The sequence below is a fragment of the Mesoplodon bidens genome (genome assembly GCF_964165515.1).
Source record: "Mesoplodon bidens genome assembly, chromosome: 11".
In the NCBI taxonomy this organism is placed as follows: Eukaryota; Metazoa; Chordata; class Mammalia; order Artiodactyla; family Ziphiidae; genus Mesoplodon; species Mesoplodon bidens.
Window position 1 is genome coordinate 57,498,300 of NC_138167.1, and position 20,137 is coordinate 57,518,436.

General features: G+C 58.9%; 1 protein-coding gene across 1 annotated transcript; it reads right to left on the minus strand.

The window, feature by feature from the left end:
- Window positions 1-7,371: 7,371 nt before the first annotated feature.
- Window positions 7,372-18,200, minus strand: MAPK8IP2 (mitogen-activated protein kinase 8 interacting protein 2). Its single transcript, XM_081248807.1, has 12 exons — window positions 17,912-18,200; window positions 16,786-16,891; window positions 14,706-14,990; window positions 14,465-14,558; window positions 13,172-14,371; window positions 12,755-12,830; window positions 12,453-12,625; window positions 12,261-12,370; window positions 11,531-11,635; window positions 11,320-11,390; window positions 8,523-8,621; window positions 7,372-8,087 (listed from the first exon to the last, which is right to left on the minus strand). The coding sequence occupies exons 1-12, from the start codon at window positions 17,974-17,976 to the stop codon at window positions 8,015-8,017; spliced, it is 2,457 nt and encodes an 818-aa protein (XP_081104933.1). The 5' UTR covers window positions 17,977-18,200; the 3' UTR covers window positions 7,372-8,014.
- Window positions 18,201-20,137: the final 1,937 nt, after the last annotated feature.

Genomic DNA, 20,137 nt, shown 5'->3' on the forward strand with positions numbered 1-20,137 from the left:
ACCGCGTGCTGAGGCCCCTCCTGTGTTCTCCATGTGACTCTCCCATCACTTCTAGTCTGGTTTGGGGGCTGCATGAACCATGCCCCAAATCCTGCTGTATCTTGGAGCTGCCCCCATAGGGCAGTGGTTTCCTTGGGGGCCCCTTCAGCCACTGACGCTGACAAAAGGAGGGCCCACGTGCACGTGTGGTCTGGGCATGCCCACCCCCTGCAGCCTGCAGCTTCTCTCCTAGGGGGCCTGCAGTCACCTCGAGGTGCCTTGGTTTCAGGATGAGAACAGAGAGGAATGGAAGCAGGTGCATCATCTCTGTATCACATCCAAAGATCAAACACTCCAGCAAGAATAAATGAATGCCAGCACCCAGGCATAACCTGCAGGCGCCTTGTCCAGGTCTGCTGCCCAGCTGGGTGGTGAGCATCACTTTATTAGTTCCACAGACCTTTACTTACCACCCAGGGCTGTGCTTAGGGCCGGGGCACAGATCCCCCTGCTCCTGTGGTGCTTAATGTCTAGCAAGGGAGATGAACATCACCCCTGCACACTCAGACCCAGTGGAGTTCAGCGTGGGAGAAACCCAGCTTCCCAGGTTTCGGGGTGTGGGTATTGCCTGGGAACAGCGATCGGGAACCATCAGGTGCTACAGAAGTTCTCTGTCTTGACTGGGGGTGGTGGAAACGTGGTGCACACATATGTGTAATGCACTTGAGCTACACACTTGAGTGTGTAGAGTGCCCTTTATGATGCCATGTATATTTTATACTTCAGTAGAAATAAAATATTAATCGTGATTGTGTCAACTGTATCTCGAGAAAACTGGAAGAAAAAAATTTAACCGTAGTAAATACCACAAAGGAAGAGAGCTTGGTGCCACAAAAGCGCAACTGCGGGGCAGGGCAGGGTGCGGGAAATGATTGAACCAGTTAGGGCTGCTTCCTGGTCCGCTGAGACCTGACAGGTGTTCACCCTCTGAACGCAAGGCTCTCCCCCTCCCCCTCCACTTTTGGTCTCGCTGTGATGCTTTGAGAGCAGAAAAGCTTCTTTCTCATCACTTTAGCTGCTTTAGTGCGATGCGCCCTCTTTGTCGAGGCACCGGTATGCGCACGCGCTCTCCCACGTTCGTGCACACGTGCCCGCACACGGGCCTGCACGCTCGACACAGACATGCACACACTCACGCATATTCATACACACACGCACAGCCCCAAATGCTGTCTGCGATGTCCCTTCCCTGCTGCTGTTGATTTGAAAAGCGGCCCTTTTCCTGTGAGCCTGAGACCATCCACGCCCACCGAGTGGCTTCCTCAGGGAGCCCAGCATCCTCTGGAAGGAGCTACGTGTGTCTGGAAGGAACAGAACATTGTGCTGTGGGTGCTGTGGTTTCCCTCAGAAGGGAAGAAGAGATGCCCGGACACGCCCCTCCTCCCCCCGTGACCTGACTGTGAAGCCCACATCTTACCTGTGGGTGTTGAACTCGACCCTCATCACGGCTGGACACTGCCTGTGGGATGTCTGCAGAGTCCTGCCAGCTCCTTGACCCCAGGCCTGGTGTAGGCAGGGCGGTAACAGAGGGACGAGGGCATCTATTTGTGGCCCCAGCTCCTTGGCCCCTTCGTGTGAAGACCTCCCCTCAGGCGGTCGCAGCCCTGGGGGCAGAGGCGTGCCAGCCTCCAGCACGAGCCGCATCCTCCTCGGTAGCTCCCCACACCCTGGGCCCGAGCTGCCCACGGGCCCTCTGCAGGGCCCCTTTTTGTGCCTTCTTTTCCACCCGGGAGTCCCCAGCACCCTCCCAATAAATTCCCTTTTGGCTAAGTTACCCAGAGTCAGTGTCTATAGGTTGGCTGCAACCACAGAAGAAAATTAACTACTAACCCCACCCTCCTCATCCCAGCAAACGTGGGCCAGTGGTGAGGAATGGGCCGTGGTCCCTGCCATCCAGGGTGACGGCGCTGCCACAGACAGGGTCAGTGTAACGTGCTGAGTGTTTGCAGTGGAGGACGGGCCACTGCCTCCTGGAGACACTGCGGCAGAGCCCTGGGGTCCACCTGTGCCCACCCTGCCCTGTGGCCACAGGGACATGTGCCCTAATAAACAGCATGACCCTCTCCCTTTGCTTCGCCACCCATGACTTGACAAGTCACCCGCCCTGAGACACTTCCTCCTGTGAGGACAGTCCAGTCACTTAAGGGGGGGTGGGGTGGGGGGAGTCCCTGAGGGAGGACGGGGCGAGGTCCTGGTGGCTGGTGGCACTGAGGCTGCTGACTCCTCCCACCTCCCCGTGGGGAGAGCAAGGCTGCAGACACCTCACTGGGTCGTCAGGCTCCTTGCCCGATGACCTCATGCAGAACGCCCCAGGGAAGCACAGGGGCTCCCGCTCTACAGGGTTCCGGTCTGTCTGCGGGCTGAGTGTGGTGAGCCACTTCTTCAGAGGTGGGGCGCCAGGCACCCCCACCCCCAGTCAGGTAGATGCCAGGGGCTGGCCACTCTTGTCTGCTCCAAATCTGCACAAAGGAAATAAGAAACAAAAATAAAGTTGTCCTTTTGTCATCAACCCAGATGATGGCTGAGGCAGCTTTTAGGGCTGCATTGTTTTATCCTCCTCCCTGCAAAGCTGTACTTCACTCACAGGGGAGAGGGCGTGGCACTCGGTGCAGCTGACTTTGGATTATGTGGGTGCTGCCACAGGACAGGAACCAGGACGTGAGACAGGGCCTGTATGCTGGGTGTATGCTAATTCCGTAAAACGTGAGCCAGGTGTGGGGGGCACACTTCGGGAGAGACCCTATGCGTGCATCAACTCCCATCCCACACGCACCTCACACCTTCACACATCCCGCCACACCTGCAGACCAGGTGAGGCCGTCTCAGGGCGGCTGTCTCAGGGATGGGGGGCCTGGTACCGTTGCTCTGCTCAGCACCAAGGCAATGTTCCTTAAAAGTCCCTCTTTGGGGGTGCCATTTACTTCCCCAACACCCTCACCCTTGGTTGGAGGGATACCTTGAGCCCCCTGGGTGGGTTTTACTCTCTGTGCTTCTTTTGGGAATGTCAGGGTGGCTGCTCAGCTTTAAAGGATCTGCAGCCTGGGCGGGTCTTCTGACCTTTGCTGCAACTGGCCGGGCAGTCCTGAGAGGGCTTGCTTCTTCTCTCTGCTCTCAGCCCGCAAACAAGCTGCTCTAAAGGGCAAGGGGTGCACGCTCCCGGGTGGCTCTCAACCAGTGGGGGCCAGGAGCCAGCAGGTAAGTTCCTGCTTCCCATCCTTTGGGTGTATGGTTCAGGGAAGAACTCTTAGGCTTCTCAGACGGGCACCCAGCCTTAAGGATGGGCCTTACACTGGCTTTCGCTCCCTCCCTACCTCACTCGTGCCCTCTCCTCACTACAGCACACAGTGGGGCTTTTACAAAACCAGCTGCCTGCCCCTCTGCCCTTGTATTCCTCTTGCATGGAACTGAGCACAATGCCCAGAGATACAGCAGCCCTCAGGCAGTCATGAGGGCAAAGACCACACACTTAGGACACAGGACCAAGGGAAGGAGCCTGCTGTTCTCGATGTCCAGGCCTCCTGCGGCACAAGAAACGCCCTGATCTATTAGACTGTCTCCCTGGGCATTTCTCTTAGAGCTGAATGCTCTGCGTCCCACCTATCACACAAACCACTGTTGAAACATTCCCAGTGACATCCAAAAAGAAGGGTGCTCTTGACATGCAGAATATAAAATCCAGGGTGTACATGTATTTTTTTTTACCTTACTGATTGTATTTTTGAATCTATGATTATGTTTTTCTCCTTTTCTTGCCACTCAAACATTTTAAATCATGAATTTCTTGGTCAGCAGTTTCATAACTAGAATCTGAGCTGAGACCACCATTCTTTATTTTATAATGGTCTTAGCTACTTTGCCTTAATCTTTTTTTTGTTTGTTTTGTTTCGTTTTTGTTGTACGCGGGCCTCTCACTGTTGTGGCCTCTCCCGTTGTGGAGCACAGGCTCCGGACGCGCAGGCTCAGCGGCCATGGCTCACAGGCCCAGCCGCTCCGCGGCATGTGGGATCATCCCGGACCGGGGCACGAACCCGTGTCCCCTGCATCGGCGGACTCTCAACCACTGTGCCACCAGGGAAGCCCGTTTGCCTTATTAATCTTTTTGTCCTAAATTATTCCTTGATTCTCCCAATCTCTTTCTGGCCTCAAACAAAATAAAATAAAACTCATATATAGGAAGGAAACTGGAAAAAAAAAATACACCAAAATATTAGCAATCGTCTTTAAGTTGAAAAGATACACTCATGGGAGTCCTCCTCTTGGCCTGACAGCTGAACTCACCGAATCCTATGAGATGGGTATTTCCACTGTGGCCAAAATAACTTTTTATGTTTGGGGTTTTTTTGTTCTTTTTTAGATGTATTTATTATTTATTTACTTTTGGCTGCATCAGGTCTTAGTTGCGGCACACGGGATCTTCGTTGAGGCACGTGGGCTCTTTCATTGTCATGTGCAGGCTTCTCTCTAGTTGTGGCGTGCGGGTTTTTCTCTCTAGTTGTGGCGTGCAGGCTCCAGGGCGTGGGGGTTCTGTGGTTTGCGGCACGCAGCCTCCCTAGTTGAGGAGCACGAGCTCAGTAGTTGTGGCTCCCGGGCTTAGTTGCCCTGCGGTATGGGGGATCTTAGTTCCCTGACCAGGGATCAAACCCGCGTTCCCTGCATTGTAAGGTGGATTCTTTACCACTGGACCACCAGGGAAGTCCCTGTGTTTGGATTTAATGAATATACCTGTACTTTTTTTTAGTTTTCTGTGGGTGTTTCTATTTGCATTCGGGGGTCCCTAATAGCAACATATAATGCCTGAAACAATTAAGACATGTTCATTGCAGAGAAAAAAAGGAAGAGAAACTGTCAGCCCCACCTCTGGCGACAATGACTGCAGTCTTTGTGTTTTCTTTCACTCTTTTTCAGTGTAGTTTCTAGTGTAGATTCTGCATATTTATTTTTCCTTAATAGCATAACAAATATTTCTGTATTATTACTAAATGTTTGTAAGCACACTTTTTTCATACCAGCCCACTATTCCAATTAGGTACATATACCTTAATTCAGTTAACCGTACTGGTCAATATTTAGATTTTTTTTTATGTTTTCAACATTTTAAACAAGAACATGTACAATACAAAGCTTTTCATTTAGGATGCTCTCCTTGGCTGGATTTCCAGAAGGCACAGTCCTGGCATTGGACGCTTACTCACTCACCACTCAGGGCTCTGAGGGCCCCCAGCACGTGTGCCAGGCTCTGGGAGGATGGGGCATTAGCAGACTCACAGTTGGTAGCCTCTGCCCAGGGTCCCCCTGCGTCCAGGAGGATAGGAGGTCACCCAGCCGCATGCAGAAAAAGGCAGTGCAGGCCCACAGGAAGCTCAGTGTCAAGGGTGGAAATAAAGGGGTGGAGGGAAGAGGGGCTGGAGAGGGGCAGCGACAGGGCAGGCTGAGGTCGCACAGGGAGCCACAGCAGAGTTAAGAGGGAGAGTGGCCTGCTCAGGTTTCTGTTTAAACAACCGGGTCTGGTTGCAGGAGCTGGTGGATTGCAGACACAGGTGGAGGTGGGAGGCTAGAAGAGGCTGCTTGACGCACAAAGATCCAGGCGGAGGCGGGGAGGCGGAGGGGCAGGTTTGGGGTGGTCGGGGGTGACGCTGACAGCAGGGGCAGTCTAGGGTGCCTCCAGGCCTCCTGCTCAGGCAACTGGAAGAGACACAAAGCACAGAATATAGAATGGGGCACATGGGGAAGAGGCTCACGTCAGTTTGTAGTGTCCGTGGCTCCCACCCGGAGTTCTGTGTCTCTGCACCTCAGAGCCCTGGTTAGGATCCCGCGTTTACTGAACCCCACCAGGCGCCTGGCCTGTGACTGGCAGAAGCAGAGCTCCTGGAGGGCGCTGGGGTTGGCGAGTTAAGGCGCAGCACAGAGCTGAACCACGCGGTCTGCCGGGGGGCAGGACTCTGGGGCCCTCAGCACAGGGAAGGCACCGAGGCCGCGGGAGAGAGGAAGCCAGTGAGGGGACCCAGGACAGAGCCAGGGTGGGGTCTGGAGCACAGCTGAGCCGGGGCAGACCACGAACCAGCCCCGAGAAGGAACAGCTGGGGAGGTGAAGGAAGGTGCCCAGGCCGGTGCAGGAAAGGAGACCAGAGGTGGAAGGAAGGTGGACAGGTGTGGGAACGGCCCTACAGACAGGAAGCTGTTCCAGGTGAAGGACGCCCAAGCGCGTCTGGCTGCTGTCCCAAAGGGCCTCCGCAGGAAGGGAAAGGTATGGATACAGAGACATGAGGAGACGAGTCGGAGGGAGGGACTGAGCCCAACAAGGGTGGAGCGGGGGCCGGGCAGATGGAGGCTTCCCTGAGATGGGGGGTCGAATTTCCACCTGGCAGAGAGTGAAGGGAACAGCAGGCGGGGTGCAGCCACAGGGACCTGAGAGTCACACCCCCAGGCTGAGGGGCAGAGGTGCGTGTCCAGAGGTTCTCTGCCTCGTTCAACTGTAATTAGTAGGAAAGTTTTCTCGTAGATGTTCTGTTGGGTCGGTCTTCTTGCAGGGTCGGGGGCCCTGGCCTGCGCCGGGGCTACCCAAATGCTGAAGGGTGGTCATTTACTGATTCCTAACCCGTGACTACGTTCTGTTTGCCGGCTGCCCTTAATTTGAGTAGAGGTGTGTGATTTCTATAGACAGTGGTTTTCAACCTTCATGGAGTGAATGGCTACACTGGCCTTTCTCTCTCATTTCTTAACCTTCACCTGTTGTCTTCCTGGTGCTGCTCTCATCCTGGGCTCAGGGGGTTAGGGCGGGGGGCAGGCCCACCCTCAGAAAGGCACTGACCACCATGCTGACCTCAGCAGCTGGGAGCTGGGGCTCACCAGGGCCAGGGGGCCAGGGAAGCCCTTTCTCCAGGAGGTACCATCTGTAATCACCTAGGGCATGTGACAGTCACCTCTTTTCTCTTGGCTTTCTGTGGAGAATTTTTAAAACACGAATCTTAACATCTGAGCAGACTGACGCCTGCCCTGTCTCACATACACACTCACAAGCGTGCGGGCACACTCATAAGCACGCACACACTTCCCAGCCCGGCGCTCCAGTGCAGGTGGAAAGGACACACGTTGCGTGACCTTCCTCTCTGGCCTCAGCTTCCTCGCTGACCAAGCACGTGTATTTGGGGAGCACACCCCGCGCGCCGCACAGGGACACCGGCGTGATTTCAGAGCGCACTGAAGGGGTGAAACTTCTCCTGATTCCATCACCCTGGGGTCTCGGTCCCCACGGCCATGGACAATGCCTGGGCCCCTGGCCCCTTATCTGCTCCCCCCCACCCCAGAAATAGCCAAGGTCACACCAAGCAGAGAGTTTATTGAGGTGCTGGACTGCGGGGAGTGTTTGCAGCGGCGTAGCGGATGCTGGTGTGGCCGGGACCTGGGCCAGGGCACCCTCCTCCTAGCAGCGTCTGGGGCTTGGGGTGACCACGACTCCTAGTCTCCCTAGGGCCCTACTGGGGAACCCCTCCCTGCTTACCCCTGAGCTCCTCGTGGGGCACTATGGGGGGGTCCCTCTTTTTGTCCCTATGGTGAGGATGGGATGATCCCTTGATATTCACTATAAAAATTAAAATTCCTTTATAAATCACATGGGAAGAGCAAGAGGGGATCACCTGGGAGCTTCCTCCACACGCCCCTCCCAATTCTGACCCCAAAGTAAAGAGCAGAGGGCAACAGTTTGCAGGCACAGAGGAGCAGAGACAGACAGGAGGAGAGAGGAGGGAGGCCAAGGGCAGACCAGGGTGACACAGAGAGAACAGATCAGGGGTAGCGAAGGTGCAGGCTCCACTCTTCAGCAGCCCCTGGGGAGCAAGGAGGAGAGTTCCCAGCACAGCCCGGAGACTCGCCAGATGTCAGGTCCCACGTGCCCCCAGTCCAGTCCTTGCCAAAGCCAAGGTGGCCGCATGAGACGCCCCCAGCCCCGGCCGCCCCGGATCAGGAGAGCGGCGGGTGGCTACTCCAGGTAGATGTCCTCTGTGGGGCAGGCGTACTCCAGGTGCTGCTGGTAGTACTCCAGGAAGGCGCGGCTGGGGAGAGAGCAGCCTCAGCCCCAGGCTCCCGGGGCCGCCCACCTGAGCCTGCCCACGCCGCCCCCCGCTGCACCCCTCAGCCCTCGTGGCCCGGACCCTTTTCCTTACGGTCCAGCCTCAATGCTGCCTTCCTCCCGCCAGCCCCGTGGTCAGTGTGCCCGTGCCGTTCCCACGCCCAGGACTCCCCTCCACGCTCCTGCCCCAAGCATTCTGCCCACCAACTTCCCAACCCTCCACCACCACCGTCACCTGGCCTGCCCTCCCTTCCCCTCCCCTGTCTCCCCAAACGTCATCTCCCTCCCTCTTCCCAGCCTGCTCACCCCCCCCCCGGGCACCGCTGCTGCACCGGTTCCGCATCCCCACCCCAGTCCCAGCGGTCACTCCACACTGGCCCAACCCTAATCTTGCGACCCACCCTCCGGACCCACTCACCCCACACTCTGGGCCACGGGCCTCATCGACTCCTGGGAGACGAAAACGTGGCAGGCAAAACGGCTCAGCAGCGGGTGTTTGGTGATGAAGCCAAAATAGCTGCGGGGAGAGTGGCGGTGAGCACACGGGGACGTCAGGGCACGGGTCCACCCCTCAGCCCCCAGGGATCGGGGAGAAGAGGCAGGAACAGAGGGCTCAGGGAGGGCGTGTGGGGCTGGGGAATGTGTGCGGCATTTGATTTCAAGATTCCAGGCCCCTTTCTGGGTCCCCGTCCAAGCACAGCGCTGGGCATCTGTGAGGAGTTAGCGATCTATGCTAATCTGTCCACAACAAGGGTGTCCCGCTGCATCTTCCTTCTCCCGAGACAGTGCCACCTGCCTCTGTGGCCCCCCACCCAAAGCCTGCCCCTGGACCACAGAGCAAGGCCTCCCCGTCTTCTGGGCCCCGCATCTCAGCTGACTCTTCCTTGTCACGTCACCTGACACCCTGAGCTGGCCCAGTCCCACCTCTGGTCCTGCAAACCCACAGCTGTTTTCCGGGCTCTGATGTGGGGTTTGACGCGGGCCCCGATGTGTAAAACAGTCTTCCTGAAGGAGCTTGTACCCTGGCTCGGCCGCCCCAAGCTCTGTTCCATGTATGCCTTTCCTGAATCTGCCCTTCTTCTCATCAAGACATTAATAAAAATTATTGTCCAGAGGGAGGAACTGCCAGAATCCTGCAGCAGGAGGGTTGAGACCCCCCCAGCTGTGGCCGATCCAGTCCACGTCGGGTGGCATTAGGGTTTTGTGGTTCCACCAGGTGGGAATCCACACAACAGCATCACGGCTGGGACAACGTGCTCACGTGGACCACAAACACATCACAGCCTTGTCTTGAATGCCACGCTCAGATGATCACAATTCATGGGGGGGTGCCAGGCATCGTCCTAAACAAGCTCTTTATATCATTAACTCCCATAACCCTCACAATGGCCCTGCGCGGTGGGTCTCTAGATGAGGGCGCTAAGGCACAGAGGGCGTCGGACACACAGCCAGTGTGTGGCGCCCCGGGAGCGCTCTCAACCGCCTGTGATCTCACACGCCACACGCTCCCACCTTACCCGGACACAGTGCATCCAGCACATGCCTAATCCAGCCCGCTTCACAGCGAGATGCCTGACACTGTCTCCTCGTGCCCCCTCACTGTGTGGACTGGGCTGAGTTCTGCAGTAACACGTACCAGGAAATCTGGGCCAGGACAGCACCTCCTCGGTCCACTCCTGGCCACAGAACTGCATCTGGGGCAGCGTCTGGCCTGGACACCTGAGCCTGTGGCACCCACAGTTTCCCTCTGCTGTCCTTCCTCTCTCGGGTGTCCACCCTCAGCCCACCGTCCGTGTGGGCCAACGTGCACACTGGTCCTCATGGCGCCAGATCTGCCCGCCGCCTGTTCTGAGCCCTGGCCCTCCACCCCAGCCCTCCACCCCTCAGGGCAGCATCGAAACTGTGACCCCATCAAACCATCTCCCTCTCAAAGGAGAAGCAGCCCAACTGGGCTATGACCCGGCTGAGGGTGGACACCATCGCCCAGCCAGCAGGCAGAGCGCCCCTCACTCTTACCACAAGTGTCCAGGTGACACACATGACAGCCTCAGTATCTGTCACAAGCCTCAGCCCCAGCAGCAGTGTGTCCTTCCCACATCCTGCCTCTCCTGAGGACCTGCTTCCTAAGATACCACTGGGCCCTTCTGAGCCTCTGCTTGGCTCTGCCTGCGTCGCAGGTTAGCTCCTCCTGTCGCTTCATCTAGGGCACTGGCATCCCGCGCGCAGGAGGCCGGCTGGGCAGGAAGGCTGTAGCCTTCCATCCGCTGGTTACGCTTCTCTTTCGCTCCCGTCTCTTCTCTCTCTGCCTGGCTATCTTGTTTGCCCCGTAGCCGAAGTTATCTACCTGCTCCGAACATACCTCCCCCCACGTCTCCCTTCCACATTCCAGACCATGTAGCAACGGCCACTTCACCCTCACTGCCTCTGGATTGAATACTGCATCGCCAGCCTGTCCGGCCCATTCACTCCATGCCTCTTCTCTTGGTGTGTGGGTTACTGACTGCTCAACACCCAGGTCACCCTTGATTCTCTCTCCAGGTCAGCCTCTACATCCAATCAACTCAGGTCCTGCCCGCCCACCTCCCAAATGCCACTAGGTCACAGCACCTGCATAACCTCAGCAGCCACCTGGTCTCCTGCCAGCAGCACTTGTGTCCTTCCACTCTGCACAGCAGCCAGAGGCAGCCCGTCAACCTGACTGTGTCACCCCATGACCCCATTGCCAATGGGATTAAGTATAAGCTCCCTGGCATAGTCAGAAAGACACAGGTGCTCTTAGTGTCCCTCCAGCCTTACCCAGCTGCCCCCAAAGAGCCCCCAGTGCCCCTTGCCCACAGCCCTGGCTCAGCTGGCTCCCTGCCAAGAAGATCCACCATGTCACCCACTTGCCTTTCAAGGTTTGTAGAGTGGTCTTCAGTCGCCCCTCTAAGTCCCAGGAGAATGCGCCCGCCTCCCTGCAGGTCTGCTCACTGGAGCCCCACACAGACGTCCATCAGAGCCCCACGAGCGCTTCGAGCACTCGCTTGTCTGTGTGTCTGTCGCCCTACCCAGACCAGATGGGAGCCTGTCTGATTCAGGTGTCCTGGGCCCAGAACAGAGTGGGCGCCATGTGGGGACTCAACTCCTGGAGCCAAGTGGGTGTGGGTGAGTGGGTGGGATGGTGAATGGGCAGCCCTCAGGGTCTGAGGGGACCAGGGGATGGGTGAGTCTCCTACCAGCTGTTGCGGGGGTGGCAGCCGCAGAACGAGATGTTCTTCATCTGGAAGAAGTGGCTGCAGTGCTGGAACTAGAGGAGAGGTGGCAGGAGAGGGCCACGTTAGACAGAGCGGCCAGGGCCACTCCGGCCGCCCCTGCTGGACGCGCCTGTCTGACCCCCTTGCCTCACCCCTCCCACCGTCCCCTGTGCCTCAGGCCCCCACACCCCACCTCGGGTCCTCCACTTAGACTCAGCTTGACCCCCCGAAGAGAAATCTCAAGGTCACAGGAGGCAGGAGGACGCAGGTGGACGGTCAGTTTCCGGGCAGTGGCGATCTGCAGAAGTGAGGGGAGAAAAGGGTCTCCAGGGCCTACGAGGGTATCTCTCCCTCCTGGTGGGACGTTGTCGATTAGGTTTGAAGACTCCCGACAGCGATTCGGGAAGATGTGAGCATGGCCTTGACCTCTCCTCGGCCTCAGGACAGCCTGCCTCGTCTGCCTTCCGCCCCTCCCCAGGACTACGGCCCCACCAACCCCGGCCTGCTCACTGCCCGTCTCGTGAGCTGGACGCGCGCTCTCAGGCGCAGAGCCGTGCTGCGCCCCTGCTGCCCTCCCGCTCGTCCGCAGGCCCAGCAGATGGGCCGGCCCTCACCGAGTGTCCACTGAGTGAATAACGAGTGAGCAAATGACTTCCAGGGAAGGGTCTGTGAGAGCTGGTCTTGATTTTCAGACACGAATAGGATGGGCTGAAGGCGGGGAGGGGCCGGCGGGAAGGTGACGGGGAACAGCTGCCGAGCGCTACCCGAGGCCTGTCTGCCAGGCCCCTGAATCGGGGCTGGGGGGGCCTGGGCCCTGAGGCCCCCAAGCATCCTGGAACCCTGTGTGGAAGAGGGCGGAGGCCTGGGGCCTCCAAGGGCTGTGCCAGCCTGCAGGGCTTAGGGGCCCCCACTTCCAGACTGACCTTCTGCATGGCTGCACACAGGATGCCATTGCCCTGGTGACAGGGCACCTCCACGGAGCCCAGGAACTGCACGTCAAAGCGCTCCACCCAGCAGGGACCCCGCTTGCTCCCTGGGAGATCACAAGGGGCCTAGGTCAGGTGAGCAAGAGAGGGTCTGGGGTGACAAGACGCCCCTTGGGGAAGGGGCCTCACCCAGCAGGTCCTTGGCCGGGCCAGGCACCGCGTGGGCATAGAAGGCAGGGAAGACGCCACGCTCCCCCGTGCGCATGTTGAAGCCACGGAACCAGAAGTCATCCTCCTCGGCCTCCACCAGGACCGGGTCGTCCACATCCAGCTCAAGCTCGTCAGGATGGCGGGGAATGAACCTGAGGTCAGGTCAGAGGTAGGAGGTCACTGGGGCAGGGGCAGGAATGGCTGGGCTGTGTCCACCAGTGTCCCATAGTGTCTGTAGACTCAGGTGGAGCGCCACTAGCAGCGAGGGGGAGAGGCTGTACCTGAAGACAGCCCGATGGGTTTGCTCTCTCTCCTCCCCATTCACCAGGCAGGAAAAAAGGCCGAAGGACTCGGTGCCTGAGAGACAGAAACCAAAGAGACAAAGGCTCAGGGGAGGGGCAGGAAGAGACGTTCCCCTCCTCTCAACAGTCTGGTGTGGGTTGTCCTCAGTCACGGAGGGAGGGAGAAGTAGCTCACCGGGGGCTGCAGACAGAGTAGCCTTCCCCACGCAACTCCCCACCCTATGGGGGCCTGGGGGAAGCCCCAGGCCCAGGTGCTGGGTAAGAGGGCAAAGCCCAGTCCTGAAAACCTGCAGACCCTCAGGCTATCCTGGGCAGTCCGGGGCTCTGCGTGGGCCCTGGGGCCAAGGAGCCAGGCTGTTCCCCCGGGACCACCCCCTTTCCCCACCTCCCACTCACTGGAAGATCGAGAGGTGCTGTTGACAAAGACATTGAGGAACTTCTTGGAGAAGGTGAGGTCAGGGCTGTCCGGGGAAGCATCCCCGGGGCCCTGATCACAGCCCAGCAGTGCGGCTCCCGCCTCTTCCTCGCTGGCTTCGCCACCACTGTCCTCGCTGTCATCACCCAGGCCCGCGCAGCGCTGCAAGCTCACCAGCTCCAGCTGCGTGTGCTCGTCCACCACCAGAGTGTACTTGACTGCATCGTAAACCAGCGAGGCGTCCAGCGCCGCGGGGCCCGTGCCCCGGCCCCCGGGGGGCCCTGCCCCGGGCTCAGCTTCGTCCTCCTCCTCTTCATCCTCGTCGTCCTCTTCCGAGCAGGCAGCAGAGCAGGCGCTGCCGGGGCGGGCAGGGCGACCCGGAGCGGCCCACAGGGGCGTGATGGTGTCGCGCGTGGGGTTGCTGAGGAAGAGGCAGGGCCCGGGCTGCGCGGGGCCAGGCCGGGGGGCGGAGGGCTCGGGGGGCGGCGGCCCACACAGCGTCTCCATGTCCACCAGCTCCACGTCCGGCCCCGCCGCCGCCTCGGGGGCCGCGCCGGCGGGCGACACACACTCCCCGTCAGGACGCGGCGCGGGAGACAGGCACTGGCCCGGGCAGCGGATGGGCGAGGAGCCCTCGGAGATCATGCGGCTCACGAGGTTGCTGAGCAGCCAGGGCGAGTCGGCGTCCTCGCTGAGGTCCGGCTCGGACTCGGACCCTGACTCGTACTCACTGTTGGTGTCATCGGGGCCCACGGGCAGGAAGGCGGGGCGGCGCGGGGGCTCGCACGGCGGCTCGGGCTCGGGCTCCGAGGCCGGCGACGAGGCCTCCTCGATGGAGTTGGTGAGGTGCGAGGAGCGGCCGCTGCTGCTGCCACCGTCGTCGCTGCTCCGCTCCAGCTCTGTCTCTGAGATGGACGAAATCATGCGCCCCAGGCGCGCGCCACCCGCGTCCTCGCAGTCGGAGCCCGGCGACGACAGCTCCTGGCTGCTGCGCCGACCCCCGCGGCCTCCGCTGGAGCCGCTCCCCAGGTCGGCTTCGATGCCCGGATCCGAGGAGGGCGAGGCCCCACCTGACTCCAGGGGCCCTGCGGGCTGGTTGCCTTCAGAGTCGCAACCCGGGTGCACAGGTGACTGCGCCCCGCAGGGGCTTCGGTCCGTGGGTGGGAGGGGGGCGGGCGGCTCTGCGGAGCACGGGGTTGGGTCAGCCAGCCCACCTCCCCCACTCCTCCCTCCCTCGCCTCCGGCATACCCCCGCCCACCGCCGCCCAGCTCACCTCTGAGGGGCTCCTGGGCGGGTGGGCACAGCACTGTTCCCTGCCTGGAGGCTGGAGGCCCTGGAGCAAACCCTCCGTTGTTGTTCAGGGAGTCCTGGGGGGGAGGGAAGGGGCAGGGGGAGGAGAGCAGCGCTGAGGAGGGGCCCCAGCTCTCAAGGGTAGGTGGGGGGACAGGCTGCCGCGGGGCCCAGTCCCAGATGCTGGGAACCACGGATAGCTGTGGGTCTGGCTGCTCGCTCACCTGGGCTCCCAGCGTTGTCAGGTGGAGCGTGGTGGGCCGGTGCTTGTGGGGCTCCTCTAGGGAGGGGGAGGGGATCAGGGGATCCCGAGCCCGGGCCTCTGAGCCAGGGCCTCCTCCCTCCTTGCCCTCCCCTTCTGCTTCCTCCTCCTCCTCCTCGTCCTCTTCCTCTTCCTCCTCGTCGTCCTCCTCCTCTTCATTGTCATCGATCATCTCAAACTCCTGGAAGTCATCCTGGAAGGAGCAGATGGGGTGCGGCTGCTCCGAACGCCCCAGGGAAAGGCTGTCCTGCAGGAAAGAAGGGCAGGGCAGAGCTGGGCCAGTGTGGGCCAGTGACTTGGGGTCCCAGGCGCCAGGAAAGGGGAAGGCAGGAAGCTATAAGTCAGGGGACAGAAGCCTCCCTCCAGTTCACCCTGCCCTCCACCGACAGAGCCGCTCTTTTAAAAATCTGCTTAAGGGCCTCCCTGGTGGCGCAGTGGTTGAGAGTCCGCCTGCCGATGCAGGGGATACGGGTTCGTGCCCCGGTCCGGGAGGATCCCATATGCCGCGGAGCGGCTGGGCCCGTGGGCCATGGCCGCTGGGCCTGCGCGTCCGGAGCCTGTGCTCCACAGCGGGAGAGGCCACAACAGTGAGAGGCCCGCATACCGCAAAAAAAAAAAAAAAAAAAAAAAAAAAAAAAATCTGCTTAAGATACATAAGGATCCCTAGAGCTCCTGGTAAGTAAGAGCCCACACTCCTCAGTCTGGGTGACAGAGAGACTCAAAGTGGCCCCGGCCCACCTGCCAGCCTCATCTCACCCTCAAACCCCATCACCTTTGACACCAGCACTTTTCCTTCATAGCAATTTTTTTTTTTTTTTTTTTGCGGTACGCGGGCCTCTCATTGTTGCAGCCTCTCCCATTGCGAAGCACAGGCTCCGGACGCGCAGGCTCAGTGGCCATGGCTCACGGGCCCAGCCGCTCCGCGGCATGTGGGATCCTCCCGGACTGGGGCACGAACCCGTGTCCCCTGCATCGGCAGGCGGACTCTCAACCACTGCGCCACCAGGGAAGCCCCCTTCATAGCATTTTAACACAACTCATAGTTACTGTAGAGTTTCGGGTCTGTCTCCCCTACCAAGCTGCAAGCCCCACCAGGACAGGGCCGTGCCCATACTGGACACTGGTACAGCCCACCCCAAACCGAGAACAGGACCGGGCCCACAGTAAAAGCTCAGTAAATATCAAATGAATGCATGAAGCAAAGACAGCCAGCACCAGGCTTCACCAACCTCAGGGCCTCTGACCCACTAATCCCTTGCCAGCAATGCCTCTCCTCCATTCCCTCATACCTCCCTCATCTGCCAGTTCCTTCTAGTCCTCCCTAAGGGCACGGTTGTGCGCCATTTCCACTGGAAAATCTCCCTGATGGCCTCAGTCTTGGGTGGGTTCCCATCGTTGCACCTTCTGTCCCCTCATTGGAATCCAGCCGTTGACACTCAGGCAGCCACTGCCTCTCACATGTCTTTCTCCCCTACTAGGTTATAAGCTCCTGAGGGCAAGAGCCACACCTGTCTTGCTCTCTTCCCAGGCACCTGGAAGCCCCCAGCACTTGCCACATGGGAGTTGCTCAGAAATGTTCTTGAATGAAAACAAAAACGTAAAGAGATGGCGAGGAGGAGATGGGCAGGGGGAGACTTCAGGGGTGGAGGCATGAGGCAGACAGATGGAGACTTGAGAGGTGGGGAAAGGGCAAAGGAGGAGATGAGGTGAGATGGCAGCTGGAAGGGGTTAGATCTTTCTGGGAAGTGAGCTGAGCACAGAGGCACCAAAGCATAGACACATCTCCCCTCCCCCAAGCTAGCCCGCTGGTGGGGGTCAAGTGAGGACTGATGGGGAAGGTCCTCAGTGGACCTCTGTTAGAAAAAGAGAGGTCTGATATCAAGGAAGACTCCAGGTCGAGAGGCCAAGGGAGAGGGGTCAATCAGAGGATTTCTTGTTGCAAGGCTGAGCTTAGACCCACCCTAAAGCCCCCAAGACTGCTAAGCATAACCTAAGCGAGACTCTCCCTTGAGAGAGTTCTCTGCCCCCAGCCCCTTCCCCACCTTCTCGCAGTGGTCCGAGTCGTAGCTGAGGCCCAGACCACAGTCATCGGTGATCTCAGACAGATCTTCATCATCAAATTCTTCCAGGCTTATGTCCTGTGGAGGCCTGGAGAGGAGAGCAAGGACAGGGCTCCTGAGAGAGCCACCAACCCTGGACTCGCTGGCTGGGAACCGGTCCTAAGGAGGGGCCAAGGGAGACCCCCCTCCCCAGCTCCTAGGCCCCGTGATCTCCAGAGCCCCCAATTCCCAGACCTGCATCCTGCCATTATCTTGGGCCTCAAACTCTGCTCTCCAACGGATTTCCCCCTCAATCTGAGCCACGACCAGCCCAGAAGAGGCACCTGTCCCCCAAACCCTCCTCCCGGCCCTCCTTCCGCAAGGAGCCAGCAGCCTCTCCCCCCTCTACCCTCAGCTCCAGGCCCCTCTGGGTCACAGGCTCAGCCTCAGGGGAGTCAGGCTGAGCGGAGAAGGGGGAGGGGGAGCTGAAGCTGCAGCAGCAGGAGGAGGGGGAGGGGTCAAGCCTGTTCCGGGAGCAGAATCCGGCCAGTTTGTCCCCCACTCCTGCGGAAGGCAGGCCTACACCCAGAGGTCCAGCCCTCTCCCCACCCTAGTCCCTTCCCCCAGGCCCCAGGCTTGATTTCAGCTCTCTCCCTCCCAGAGCCCTAGAGACCAGGCCGGGCTTCCACCAGAGGCCCAACAAGGCCAAAAGGACACTGCCAAGCACAGAGTGCGTGCTTAGCATCCTGCCCAGGCAGCCCACCCCTCAGAGGCTCCGCCCACGACCTCTGAGGACCTCCACCTTGGAGGACCTCCACCTTGGAGGGGTCGGCTGTTCAGGCTGGGTGCAGCACTGGATCCCAGCAGGACTTTGGGGTTGGGGGCGGTCACTGGGGCTGGAGGACGGGCATAAGGGAAGAACAAAAATGGAGAGACGCGGAACCGAGGGGTGGGGATGAGGCGCAGGAACCACGGGCCTCAGGACCAGAGTGGGGTCTGGGGCTTGGGCCCCCAAAAGCGGCGGGGGGGTGGGTGGCAGGGTCGGGTCGGAGAAGTCTGGGGACTGGGTCAGAGCGGGTGCTGTACGAAGGGAAGGGCCTGCCGAGGCCCGGGGCGCCCAAGTGCGTACCTGCAGCCTGGCGGCGACAGCGAGTGAAAGGTGGAAAGAGAAAACATCTCCGCCCGATCCGCCATCTTCTCCGGGGAAAGGTCCGCCGACTGCGGCGGGGGAGGGGTGCTCGGAGCGACAGCCCCGCACGCCCTTCGTCGCTCCCTCCCGCCCGCCCTCAGCCCGCCCCAAGTCACCTCGTGACACGCCCTGCGACACCCCGCCGCCAGCACACCTCGACGCCAGGACACCGCGGCAGCGCGAGCCGGGGGGGGGAGGGGAGGAGGGGAGGACCTGGGAGGAGGGAGGATCCGGGGGGAGGGGAGGAGGGCGGACCCGGGAGGAGGGCGAAGGGGACGGCGGGGAAGCTGGTTGGAGGAGACAAGATGGTTTGACTAAGAGGCTCGGGTTGGGGGAGAATGGGGCTGCGGTTTGGTTTTTTTGGGGTGGGGGCAGGTGAGAAGCGGACTCGTGGGGATGGGGGATCCGTTCGTATGGTGAGAGCTTAAATGAGGAACTTGCTGTGGGGAAGTCGGTCCGCAGACCTCTAATTAACTGACTTTGGGGTGTGGGGTGGGACGGGGCCTGGTGGAGTGGTGGGTGCAGCCCCAGGAGCTGCGCTGACGTCCCAAGGAATCAGAACAGAAGAGCTGGGGTCCCAAGCCTGGCTCTGAGTGATTCAGACTGAGACTGGGCGGCGCGTGGACTAGGGCTGGAGGAGCTGTCCACGTCTGGGTGCTGATCAGGGCTGGTCGGAGCTGTCCCACAAAGGGTGCTGATTGGGCCCACGGAGATTTCTCCCTAAAACGTGCTGACTGGGACTGGAGGAGCTGTTTCCCCGACGGGCGCTGATCAGTGCTGGGCAGAGGCAGCTGCCCAAGGAGTGCTGATCCGGGCTGGACTCACAAAGAGTTGTGACCCAGACTTCCCAGATTTCCTTTCTATCCCGAGTCTTGTCATCAAACCGATTAACTTGGACATCCACATAAGTGACCCATCCAACACCCTTGACTCCTGATCAAGTCTGACGGTCTATGATCCACTAATGGTACACCTAGTACAAAACACAAAATCGACTGGACTTACGTGGGAAAATTGAAATAGCAACACACTCTCAGCAATCCTCATGACAGATGAATCCTAAAACGTCAGAGGATACTTTCTGACAATTTTCTCATAGATTAGAAAATAAATAAATGCAAACCTTCTATCTTTTACTCTACTCACATAGCGCCAAAATCACAAACAAAATAAAAATGCCAGTAGCTAAAACTGAAAAATGAAAAGCTTGAGAGGGACTTCCCTTGTGGCCCAGTGGGTAGGACTCTGTGCCCATAGTGCAGGGGGCTGGGGTTTGATGCCTGGTCAGGGAACTAGATCCCGCACGCCATAACTAAAGAGTTCACATGCCGCAGTGAAGACCCTGTGTGCTGCAGCTAAGGCCAGGCGCAGCCAAAATAAATAAATAAATATTTTTTTAAAGAAAGAAAAGCTTAAGAGCCACACCTTGTTGGGAATACTGTCATAACCAGTAACTTCACCACCTCCTGAATCTTGATTTTAAGCCTCCAATTCTCTGATGATTGCCTCCTATTTTTCTCGCTTTCTTATGGTATTACCATGACACTCACAATTCTCTGACTCCATAAGAAACGTATTCCAGGGAATTCCCTGGTGGTCCGGTGGTTAGGGCTCCGTGCTCTCACTGCCAAGGGCCCAGGTTCGATCCCTGATCGGGGAGCTAGGATCCCACCAGCTGCACAGCACGGCCAAGGGAGAAAAAAAAGAAAGAAACTTATTCCAGGTACTATTGCTGTGTAGCAAATTACCACCAAATTTAGAGAATGAAGACAACCACTTTACTCTGCTTACAGTTTGGGGGTCCTACGTTTGGGAAGGACTCCAATGGGAAGCTCTTGTCTGGGGTTTCTCATGCAGTTTGGTTACAGCTGGAGGTAAGCTGGGCTGGATGTCTAAGATGGCTCACTTGCAAAGTTGACAGTTGGTACTGACTGTTGACTGGGAGCTCAGCTGGGGCTGTCAACCGGCACCTACACCTGACCTCTCCAGCATAGAAGTCTCAGGATAATTGGACTTCTTACATAATGGCTAGCTTCTCCCAGAGTGACTGTACTAGGAGGACCAGGGGTCAGCTGCATGGCCTTTTCTGATTTAGCCTTGGAAGTCATATGGCTTCCTATTGGTCAAAGCAGTCACGATCCCATCTAGATTCAAGAGAGCAGTCAC